This window comes from Scyliorhinus canicula, chromosome 16 (assembly GCF_902713615.1).
Source record: "Scyliorhinus canicula chromosome 16, sScyCan1.1, whole genome shotgun sequence".
Lineage (NCBI taxonomy): Eukaryota > Metazoa > Chordata > Chondrichthyes > Carcharhiniformes > Scyliorhinidae > Scyliorhinus > Scyliorhinus canicula.
In genome coordinates, this window is record NC_052161.1 from 115,837,426 (window position 1) to 115,849,951 (window position 12,526).

General features: G+C 49.7%; 1 protein-coding gene across 8 annotated transcripts in view; it reads right to left on the reverse strand.

Annotated features, from left to right (window-relative positions):
* The window catches only part of LOC119950617 (rootletin-like), a 136,616-nt gene that overhangs the window by 6,745 nt on the left and 117,345 nt on the right, over window positions 1–12,526 (reverse strand). For 6 of the 8 annotated variants that reach the window (XM_038773206.1, XM_038773210.1, XM_038773209.1 and 3 more), the window contains exons 34-36: window positions 11,425–11,556; window positions 5,120–5,161; window positions 50–229 (exon numbers count right to left, since the gene is read on the reverse strand). In XM_038773206.1, coding sequence (XP_038629134.1) covers window positions 50–229; window positions 5,120–5,161; window positions 11,425–11,556 — 354 coding nt within the window. The remainder of the gene's footprint in view (window positions 1–49; window positions 230–5,119; window positions 5,162–11,424; window positions 11,557–12,526) is intronic. The other 2 variants (XM_038773211.1, XM_038773205.1) reach the window with 1 other exon arrangement.

The following is a 12,526-nucleotide window of genomic DNA, read 5'->3' on the forward strand; positions in this document are numbered from 1 at the left end:
CACTTTGTTACTTTCAAGGAAGGAGGAGAGGAAACCTGATTTTTTTTACCTGTTCCTCAAGTCCTTTCACACGCTGTCGATGAGCCCGTTCCCGTGCTTCCAGCGTCCTCTCGGTCTGCGACTGAACCGTACGCAGTCGTTCCGTCTCTTTCTGGAGCTCCTGTCGGTGGCGGGCAGCAGCTTCGATCAGGCTTTGGGAGTGAGACTGCTCTATGTCCGAAAGCTGAGCCTGAAGAGGGAACAGCAGGAGTCAGGGAAGGTGGGGGATGAGAATTCAGCCAGGGGAAAAGGGGCAAAGATCTGCTCTCACCAAAGACCATCAACTATTAACAGTTTATGCGACCTGTGTGGGCACGAGCCTGGAGACGCTGGTAACGGCGCCGCTGCCGCTCCCTCCAACGAGGTATACCACAAGCCCGGTGGTGGCGGCTACCCTCAAAATTTGGGGGCAATAGAGACAGCACAGGGGGGAGGTGGGGGCCTCGATGGGGTCCCTGATACGGGGGAACCACCGGTTTGTCCCGGGGAGAATTGATGGCGGGTTCTTGAGTTGGCACAGGGCAGGTGTTAGGAGGTTGAGGGACCTGTTTGTAGACGGGAAGTTTGCGAGCCTGGGTGAGCTGGAAGGGAAGTTCGGGCTCCCCCGGGGAGCACCTTCAGGTATATGCAGGTAAGGGCGTTTGTCAGGCGGCAGGTGGCGGAGTCCCCTCTGTTGCCGCCGCGTGGGGTCCAGGACAGAGTGCTCTCGGGGGTGTGGGTTGGAGAGGGGAGGATCTCGGCAACGTACCAAGTGATGCAGGAGGTAGACGAGGCCTCGGTGGAGGAGCTGAAGGGTAAATGGGAGGAGGAGCTGGGTGAGGAGATTGAGGAGGGAACGTGGGCGGACGCCCTAGGAAGGGTGAACCCCTCCTCTTCTTGTGCGAGGCTTAGCCTCATACAGTTTATGGTGCTGCATAGGGCTCACATGACCGGGACAAGGATGAGCCGGTTCTTTGGGAGCGAGGACAGGTGTATTAGGTGCTCAGGGAGCCCAGCAAACCATGCCCATGAGGAAGTGAGCAAACGAATATGAGGGACAGTAGGACCCCGAGGTTAATGTGTTCACAGACAGAGAACAAAGAGGAGAGCAAAGCATGGCTCGGGGGATGGTAGCCTCGTGGAGAATAGTGAAAAGGATGCTGGGTTAAAAATGTGCCCAGGATAAAGAGAGCCAATTAGGATATAGGGCCAGGTCAGGAGGTGTGTAAAATGACCAATGGGAAGTTTGTATGCGAATCTTGATGTAATTTAAAGTATATCTCCAGAGTCCTTTTGTTTGAGAGTCTCTTAATCCTGGAGGCTGCAGAAGACAGTATGTGTGTCCTGTGGCTCTATGGATTAAGTCAGCCTTGCAAGTTAGTTATCATTAAATGACATGATACCTGCAAATCTATCTCAGATTTTATTGAATCTAGACTGACAGCAAATTAACCAGGAATTAACACCCATATGTTCTGGGCATGCCCAGCGCTGGGGGAATTTTGGAAGGGCGTAGCAAGGATGGTGCCGAGGATGATAGGATCCAGGGTCAAACCAGGCTGGGGGCTCACAATATTTGGGGTTGCAGTGGAGCCAGGAGTGCAGGCGGCGAAAGAGACCGGCATCCTGGCCTTTGCGTCCCTAGTAGCCCAGCGGAGGATTCTTCTTCAGTGGAAGGATGTGAGACCCCCAAGCGTGGAGGCCTGGGTCAACGATATGGCGGGGTTTATTAAATTGGAGAGGGTGAAATTTGCCCTAAGGGGATCAGTGCAGGGGTTCTTCAGGAGGTGGCAGCCTTTCCTAGATTTCCTGGCAGAACGGTAGAAATAAGGCCGGCAGCAGCAGCAACCCGGGGGGGGAGGGGAGGGGGTGGGAGTGGGAGGTGTCCCTTTGTTTTGGGCTGAAGGGACATGTATATTTGTTTTTTGCTAATGTCGGGCGTTAATTTATTTCTTCTTTTTTGTATACGGGGGGGGGTTGTTCTTTCTGTTCTTAGTATTTTCTATTATTGATATTTTGTGAAAATTTGAATAAAAATTTTTTAAAAACCAAAAAAACAGTTATGCGACATGCCTCTCAGCAAGTTCCAGCTCAAAGTCTGACCGTGTGCAAAACACAGGAAAAGGTTTTCTGCAGAGTCATTGCTGACCTGTGGCAGAACTGGGAGAACCATATGGAACTGTACAACACTCCATTCTCAACTCTCAGAATAACATGAAAATCACAACCCTGTCATTATTTTTCTTTCAGCTTTTAAGTGGCTCCGGAGTCGATTCATCACTGTCTATGATCGACCCTCTGGGCTCTCTTCATGGCTAAGCTCAGGGTGGATGGAGAGTGAGGAGGATGAAGCTGTCGCTTGTTCCAGGAGGTGCTGTGCCCTTGGGCGGCAATTTGGCCAACACCACCACGTGACAGAAACACTTCTTTAACCTTTAACCCGCATCCCTCTCGCCACTCAGAATCAAAGGGGTACAGTTTCTTACACAAGAGGTCAAACATTTACTGGAAAAGGTCATGTTATAAATTGTGCGCGGCATTTAACCACTGACAAGATGACTTGCAAAGGCTGGGTACTAATGGAGCTGGGTATTAGCCAGGCTGCTGTCTAGCAGATTATAATTCTGTCTAAATTCACTGATAGAGGTCCGCTCGGAGCAGCAGCAGGCATCGAATGGCAAAGCATGATCTTGGGTGCTGGTTCTGCTGTCATGCCATCATCTACCACAATAGGTTTGAAAATGATTTGTCAAAAGCCAAGCTAGGGGGTTCCCAACACAGACCTGAACTTGTTCATTTTACTTTTCTTGGATTATTCCCAAATCTTGCTTCTCCCTGGAAAAGCAGGCTTTTTCTTTTGACTTTGTGAAAGGTAAGAGAGACTCCTTCGGAGGTCCGTCATGCCAGAGATGGAGTAGGTGAGGGATGGGGGTGAGGACTGTCTGCATACCCGTAAGGGAGCCCACTAAAGACTGAATTCTGGTGCATGGTCAGCTAAGGTAAACCAGAGGCTCTAACAGGGAGATGGTGGCATAATGGTTATGTCACTGGGTCAGTAATCCAGGGGCCCCAGTCTAATTTTCTGGAGTTCAAATCCCACCATGGCAGCTGGTGTAATTTAAATTCAGTTAATAACATCTGGAATTGAAAGGTAGTCTCGGTAATAGAGGCCATGAAACTAGTTTAAAATTCCAACCGGTTCACTCTTGGCAATTCGGGAAGGGAATCTGCCATCCTTACCTGGTCTGGCCTACATGCGACTCTGGACCTACAGCAATGTGGGTGATTCTCAAATCCCCTCTGAAATGGCCGGGCAATAATCCAATCTCAGTTCAAGGGCAATTCAGGGCCTTACCCAACGATGCCCACATTCCATCAACATTTTTTAAAAAAAGGATGCAGGGAGGGTCACACTGGCTAGAAATTGAGAGGGGATGCAAGGCAGAAATATGCCCTGGATACCGATGCCCCCTGTAAATTAGATGTGTGCGAATGACCAAGCAACATGGAAGGCACCGTGCAGGCTGCACCCAAGCTGACCCCTTTAAGACTCAGGGCATGCACATCTGCGCAAAACCATGTGAAAATACTGGGCGCGATTCTCCGCAAATGCGGCGAGTCGTAAAGGCTGCTGTGAAACTGGCCGTGTTTCACGGCAGCCTCCGCGCCCCCTCCCGGGACCCGATTCTCCCCCCCCCGGGCGGGGCTAGCAGCGCGGCCCCGTGAAGCACGGCATCGCGGGCTTAGCGACCGTCGCTAAGCCCGCGCGCCAAGCGTCACGGCGGCTGACGCGCACGATGACGTCACCCTCGCATTCGCGGGTTGGACGGCTCCAACCCGCGCATGCGCGGATGACGTCATCACGCAGATGCGTCAAACCCGCGCATGCGCGGGCCGTCATGCCCCTCAGCCGCCCCACGGACTGATCCTGCGGGGCGGCGGAGGAACAAATAGTGCGCGGGTATCGGACCCGCTGCCCGTGATCGGTGCCCACCGATCGCAGGCCCATGCCACCCTTGGCACGGCCGTGCCAATCGGTGCCATGGTTGTCCGGGACGGCACTTTGCGGCCGTTTTCACGAACGGTGAGAGCAGGTGTGATTGCGTTCATGAAAACGGCCGTAAAGGCCTGGGAACTCGGCCCATCGGCCTGGGGAGAATCGCTGCTCGCCGTAAAAAACAGCGAGCAGCGATTCGTGTCGTGGGGCGGCCGTGGGGGGTGGGTGGGGGGAGAATAGCGGGAGGGCGGGAAAAATGTCAGGAAGGCCCTCCAGCTATTCTCCGACCCGTCGTGGGCAGCGGAGAATCGCGCCCACTGTGTACCAAAATAAATAGGTCGGACAACAACAACAGTTTAATGGGGGCATCATTGGCCACATAAAGATGACCAAAGTTTTGGGCAATATTTCAATGATACTGAAACTGTTTTGAATATGACTTGTGTATTTTTGGCTCCTCTATGGCTGAACCTTCAAATTCTTTAAGCTGTGACTCAAATTAAATAGGCAGAATCCAGGAACACCCATGCATACATCCACACAAGCTTGACTTTTGGGCATCAGGAATGAGAGATTTCTTTTTTTTATACTCACTCATATAATGTTGTCAAGGAAGGCATTTATTTCTCATTAAAAAAACATTTTTTTTTTAGGGTACTCAATTTGTTTTCTTTTCCAATTAAGGGGCAATTTAGCGTGGCCAATCCACCTAGCCTGCACATCTCTGGGTTGTGGGGGTGAAACCCACGCAGACACGGGGAGAATGTGCAAACTCCACACGGACAGTGACCCAGAGCCGGGATCGAACCCGGGTCTTAGACGCCCTATGTACTTAGGGAGAGAGTTTCCGATTCAGTGATGTTGAAGGAATGGCATCAGATTTGCAAGACACCATGGATTGTGACTTGAAGGGGAACTTGCAGGTTGTGGCGTTTCCATGCGTTTGTTGCCCTTGTCCTTCTCAGCGACAGAGGTTACGGGTTTGGCCCTTACCTAACGCCCTGCTGGCATGACAAGAACCTCAGCACAAAGAGAAGCCATGTTTGAGACATTGGCACTGTCTGTCAAGACAGAGTCTGTTCCAAACATGGCAGTCACACTTACCAGGCTATATAAAATCTTCTTCCTAATAATCTGTAAATCCATCTTCAACGATCAGCAGAGAGTGGAAAGAGAAAAACCGACTAGATAATATTTTAACATATTTCTCAATCAGCCCTTCACAGGCCACCACTGACAGACACTCGGACCTTCCATTCATCACTGCGACCATTTTCTCATTAAAAGCCAACATGCCCAACAAGACCAACCCCTTCTTTTACAGATTAACCACACCTCTCGTTATAACGCTTAACCTCGATTCTTAACAGAAACACATCCAGTCTTCTCTTAAACCCATTTGCAAGGCCCATCTCACAAACCCTTCCCCAGTAGCTTATTCTCTGACCAGCAGGCCTAGCACATCTCTCTGGCCGCACTCTTTGGAGTGGCTCATCCTGTATTGGTCCTCACCTACACCCAGATCTCATCTGTGGTTCCAAGTAGTCATTTGCAAGCGTCGGCAGCCATAACCTGGTGAACTGTTTCAATAGCCTGTCAAACCAGATAGGGTAACCATTGGGGCCCGTAGTGACTAAAGGACTGGTCTACCCTGACAGGTGAAGACCTATTCCGGCAGTCTGGGTGGATTGAGACTAATCTAAGTTCTAATGGTCTTGAAGGTGGGTCAGCACCATGTTGTGGAATATATAAGAGCTCGACAAAACTCAGAAGATGCCCTGGTCACCCTGTGCGTCTGGATCTATTTCAAGCCACCTTGACCTGTCTTGCCACTGGACCATGATAGGTCAAGACAAGAGAGTGAGGCCAACGATGCACAATTCTCCCTCACTATCATCCAACTCACACGAAAGTCACGTTCGTCTTCTTTCTATCATCTGTTAGCTATCATCGATCTGTGTGCAGCAATGGGTGAGTGACACAGCAGTAGGTGTGGATTCACTGGGAGCTGCACACAGGGCCCTTTTTCACTGGCAGGAAGCGGGTGGAACTCGGCAGTCGCCTGAGCGAGTGAACAGCCATTTTCTCACACTTCTCACCACCCCACTATCAGGAAGGGGCTAGAAAAGGTGGCTAAATGTAGTCCACTTCACCTTCCTGGTCAACAGACCACAGTTAGTAGGGGTCCCGTCAATGCGGCCGTATGTTAATCTCAAAAAAAGATAAAGGTGACACTGGTCACCATTGGCACATGGAATGTGTGGACCCTCATGAGTAATGTCACGGCCGTCAGAGCTGAGAGAAACTGTTTTTGTCAGTGGAGAACTGGTTAGGTCCAATCTAGCCATTTCAGCCAACTCCAGCATGATGCCACCACCAAGCATATCTTTCCTTCATCCCCCCAACAGCATTCATTCTGTAGTGAGTGTTCCCTTTGTGAAACCCTGGTCCACACCTCCATCACCCATAATTCCCCATGCTGATGTAGCACAGTGGGCTAAGACAGCTGGCTTGTAACGCAGAACAAGACCAGCAGCGCGGGTTCAATTCCCGTTCTAGCCTCCCGAACAGGCGCTGGAATGTGGCGACTAAGGGCTTTTCACAGTAACTTCACTGAAGCCTATTTGTGATAATAAGTGATTATTATTATTATGCAATCGCAAAAGATTGCCCCTTTAGTCTCTCCTCCCCCTCACCATCTAAGGCCACCGTCAAACACTCCTTTCAGGTGAAGACACTTGCACCTCCTTCAATCTGGTCCATTGTGTCCGCTGCTCCCTATACTGTCGCCTCTACCTTGGAGAGACTGAACACAGGCCGGGTGATCATTTTACGGAACACCTTTGTTCTGTTCGCAAGCATGACCCCGACCTTCTGTCACTTATCATTTCAACTCACCATCTTCCTCTCATGCCTATATGCTTGGCCTGCTGCAATGTTTCAGTGTAGCCCAATGCAAACTGGAGGAGTAGCCATTTTACAGCCTTCTGGGGGTTTTTTTAAATTATAAATTTAGAGTACCCAATTCATTTTTCAAATTAAAGAGCAATTTAGCGTGGCCAATCCACCTACCCTGCACATCTTTTGAGTTGTGGGGGCGAAACCCATCCAAACACGGGGAGAATGTGCAAACTCCACGCGGACAGTGACCCAGAGCCGGGATCGAACCTGGGACCTCGGCGCCGTGAGGCAGCAGGGCTAACCCACTGCGCCACCGTGCTGCCCACAGCCTTCTGGGTTTAACGTTGAATTCAACAACTTCAGACAACTTCCCTCCTTCATCCTGACCCTTTTTAAAATCCAACCCTTTGGATCACCTGCTAAGCCCCCCCCCCCAACTGGGTCATCGGTCATTGATCTTAACTTTTGCTTTCAGAGCGCTGCCCATTGTTCTGCTCTTAAAACATTCTCTCATCTTACCTTTGTGCCACTATCAGCACCTTCTTTAGTATTTAATACCAACATTAACACTCCCTTTATCTTGTGTTCCATGGCATCTTTGTTAAACTTCTCCTTAGCTCCCACCTATCCCTGACTTTCTATTTTGCTCCACCTTTTGCAAGCCCACTTAGCAGTAAAAGTCAAATTTCTCCCTCACTTTAGCTCTGAAGAATCAGACAGACTCAAAACGTTAACTTGGTTTCTCTCGGGCAGCACGGTGGCACAGTGGTTAGCATTGCTGCCTACGGCGCTGAGGACCCGGGTTCGAATCCCGGCCCTGGGTCACTGTCCGTGTGGAGTTTGCACATTCTCCCCGTGTCTGCGTGGGTTTCACCCCCACAACCCAAAGATGTGCAGGATAGGTGGATTGGCCACTCTAAATTGCCCCTTAATTGGAAAAAATAATTGGGTACTCTAAATTTAAAAAAAAACTTGGTTTCTCTCTCCACAGATGCTGCCCAGGCCTGCTGAGTTTCTCCAGCATTTTCTGTTTTATTTCAGATTTCCCAAACCCGCAGCATTTTGCTTCTGTACAACGTTCAGTTCGCTGCCCTCAGTGAGACTCGTCCACCTATAAGAGTTGTGACAGTAATGGTCTGTATTTGCTAAGATGTGGAGATGCCGGCGTTGGACTGGGGTGAGCACAGTAAGAAGTCTTACAACACCAGGTTAAAGTCCAACAGGTTTGTTTCAAACACGAGCTTTCGGAGCACGGCTCCTTCTTCAGGTGAATGGAAAGGCTTGTTCCAGAAATGTTTATATAGACACAGTCAGAGATGCCCCGGAATGCGAGCACCTGCAGGCAATCAAATCATCAAAGATGCAGAGAGAGAGGTAACTCCAGGTTAAAGAGGTGTGAATTGTCCCAAGCCAGTTCAGTCGGTAGGCCTCTGCAAGTCCAGGCTTGTTGGTGGGGGCCGAATGTAATGCGACATGAATCCCAGATCCCGGTTGAGTCCGCATTCATGCGTGCGGAACTTAGCTATAAGTTTTTGCTCAGCAATTTTGCGTTGTCGCGTCTCCTGAAGGCCTCCTTGTAGAATGCTGACCCGGAGATCAGAGGCTGAATGTCCTTGACTGCTGAAGTGTTCCCCAACTGGAAGGGAACAGTCCTGCCTGTTGATAGTCGCACGATGCCCGTTTATTCGTTGTCGCAGTGTCTGCATGGTCTCGCCAATGTACCACGCTTCGGGACATCCTTTCCTGCAGCGTATGAGGTAGACTACATTGGTCGAGTCGCACGAGTATGCGCCGCGTACCTGGTGGGTGGTGTTTCCACGTGTAATGGTGGTGTCCATGTCGATGATCTGGCATGTCTTGCAGAGATTACCCTGGCAGGGTTTTGTGGTGTTGTGGTTGCTGTTCTGAAGGCTGGGTAATTTGCTGCAAACAATGGTTTGTTTGAGGTTGCGCGGTTGTTTGAAGCTCGTGTTTGAAACAAACCTGTTGGACTTTAACCTGGTGTTGTAAGACTTCTTACTGTGCATTTGCTGAGGTTGTGCTGAACCTGGGCTCTCAATCACCAACACAGCTTTCCCTCTCCCTAATTCCGTCGAGGCATCTTTGGGTCTTTGTCTGCACCCCATTCTATGCCTTGTCACCACCACTCAGGACCGTAGAAAGGAGGAAGCATAGAATCCCTACAGTGCAGAAGGAGGCCATTCGACCCTCTGAAAGAGCACCCTAGCCTCAGCCCACTCCCCCGTCCTATTCCCGTAACCCCACCTAACCCTTGGGCACTAAGGGGAAATCCAGCATGGCTGTAATGAACTCCAATTGGCTTTATTGGTTGGCCAATTGGAGTATGAGCTCCCTCAATGATAGCTCATTGAGGGGGCCCATATAATCACCTGTGCAGGCTTTGTGAGCCAGTCTTAAGTTGACTGGACTGCTAGCAGCACTGTTTGGAGCTGCTCCTGTAATATCGTTATTGTAAATAAATATTGGTGTGGTGACGGAACTCCTGCCTCCCGTGGATTACTACAATGGCCAAGCCACCTAACCTGCACATCCTTGGATTTGTGGGCCGGGCCAGTTTCTAGCGAGATTTAGAACAAAAAGACGAGCACAAAAGATTGTGAGAACTCAACGTACGCTTAAAATTCCGCCATCTCTTGCACCGGATTAGCCAATTTGGGCACATTGCGCTGAGGGGAATAGCGCCGCCTGGTGGAAGATCCCGGCCATTGTCTTTTCTGACAGAATTTTCAAATCGGAGAGAAGCAGCCTCAACCACCGGTGCTGGTGCCGGAACTCATGAATTTGGAGTCGGTGAAAACGATCGAGAATTCGGAGCAACAAACTGAACCCAGCTGTCACAATCTAGGTTGACGAGCCAGCCAACGGCCAGTATGACGACTGGACTCGAGTCGAAATTAAATAACCGGTAAAGTACATGGAGTCTGGTGGATGGATTACATTGAGAAGTGAGATCGGAGAGCCCTATGGGCGAGGCAGACAGCTACCATAAACAAAGCACAGGAACCTCTTTCTGAGAACCGTCTGGCTCAGTGGAGGATTCCATTTAAATTAACTGTGATTCAGTCATTACTTACTTTGTCCAGGAGGCTTCAGTTTGAATTTCAAAGCTGCACATTGTCATCAATCATATAATTTATGGGCTTTGAGGATTGAGGTTAGAGTTAATATTGCGGTTGAACCCAGTTACAATGGCACTGACTGAATTATTACCACATCTGGATGAAATAATGTTCGTACCTCACTTCCCCACTTGGCAGAGACCCAGCCCAGCTCTCCAGAGACTCCGACTCCAGACACAACTTCCTTAGAGGCTCAAGTGGATGAAAATTCACCTCCTCAGGAACTCTTGGAAACAAGTAACAATCCCCGTACTCTTTCAGGCATTCAGACCATTAAACATTCACTCCAACACTGTCAGTGGCTTCACCCCGCCGACTCCAGCAGGTTTCCAGTTCTGTTTTAAAATGTGCAAATCCAAAGCTACAGTCTGGATGGACTGACCGGTGGGACAGATCCCTAGGTCATTATTAACTTTTAAGTTACCACAGTAGGATTGTTTACTGGGTTACACATGAAGGACTGAAGGCGTCTAACCAGGCTTCATCATCCTCTGGACTAGGGAGCCATAGATCGGCCAGGACCCCCCCCCCCCCCCCCCCCCCCCCGTCTCTGCATCACTCCCTGGGATAGGGCGTCAGGATCAGACAGGAATACACGGGGCAGCACTGTGGCACAGTGGTTAGCACTGCTGCCTCGCTGCGCCGAGGTCCCGGGTTCGATCCCGGCCCCGGGTCACTGTCCGTGTAGACTTTGCACATTCTCCCCGTGTCTGCGTGGGTTTCACCCGCACAACCCAAAGATGTGCAGAGTAGATGGATTGGCCACGCTAAATTGCCCCTTAATTGGAAAAAAATAATTGGGTATTCTAAATTTATTTATTTTTAAACAGGAATCCCCCCCCCCCCTTATCCACGATCCAGTGATTACTGATATAAAACGTGTGGGTGTCAGGTTATGTTTTGACATGATGCTCTCCTCAGTCTGGGCACAGAATGAAGAACGGCAATCTAGGGGAAGTTCTTGATAGGGGAGGGAAAGGTTGCCGATAGTAACCAGCAGGCTCGGAACCAAATCTCAAAATGACGTAATGCCTTCCAGAATGGAAGGGAGAGAAATTGGACCAGGGAAACACCAGCAAAAATCAAGTGTGTTGACGGTGGTGTATATGGAGTTAAGACCTGTGACAATGACAAAGATTTATTTCTGGCTTCACTCCCTTACCCATCAATTCCTCAAGGTGGAGCTTAATAGAACATGGTAACTGAGTGCTCCTAATTAAAGGTGCACTTCAGATTCAGACATGGGTCGTAGATGCTGGGGTTTTTTTTTCTGTACTGTCGTACACTGTCGAGATGCTGGCTCCAGTCTTTAGCCATGCCAATGTGATCCCCTGCTCCACATACTAGGCCTCTACCTGTGGTTCCTACCTGCAGTTGCTGGGTCTGTCTCTGAGCTTCCACAAGTTCCTGTTCCACTGTTGTGAGTGAACGATCCAGGCGGCCTTTCTCTGCAGACATGCGCATGCTATCCTCCTCCGACCGCAGTCTCTCACGCTCCACCTACAACCAATGGGATGAGACATTACGGCTGAAAACGCGATGTGCCGCAACACGTGATCAAAAACAGGAGGCAACATGAGGAACGCTAATTTTACACGGCAAGTTGTTCCAATCTGGAAATCTGAAAAGCATTGGTGGAAGCACATCGAGTAGAAAGCAACATTGGACAATTGCATAAATGCTTGCAAGGGAAAATATTTACGAATAATAATAATCTTTATTAGCGTCACAAGTAAGTTTTCATTAACACTGCAATGAAGTCACTGTGAAAATCCCCTAGTCGCCACACTCCGGCGCCTGTTCGGGTACATGGAGGGAGAATTCAGAATGTCCAATTCACCTAACAAGCACGTCTTTCGGGACTTGTGGCAGGAAAACGGAGCCCCAGGAGGAAACCCACGCAGATACGAGGAGAACGTACAGACTCCGCACAGACGGTGACCCAAGCTGGAAATCGTACCCGGGTCCCTGGCGCTGTGAAGCAGCACTGCTAACCACAGTGCTACCGTGCCACCCGTACAGTGCTATGGGGAAAGAGTAGGGGAGTTGGGGTAGTATAATGGGCTGAACGGCCTCTGTCTGTACTCTATTATTCCATGATTCTATGAACACCAGGCTGAAACCAATTAAAACACACATTGCTATTGCCAAGGCCCCATATGTACAGCTGAGCTGAGCAGATCAGTCTTATCGTTTGTAGGCTGGCTAGCTTAGAATTGTGAAAAAGATTTAAAGGGAAAATGCCCAGTTCATTGTGCCCACCTTCCTGTGTCAAGAAAATGTCGCAAAGCACGTCATACCATTAATCACAGTACCAGGACTTTTGCTACAAAGGGGGAAAGGGCAGCTATTCAGTGCCTGCAAAATCCCACGAGCAAGAAACAGGAATGACCAGAGAATCTGTTTTGATGTTTGTTGTGGGAAGAATGTTGTTCTGTATATCGGAGGTGGAATCTTTCACATCCGCGTA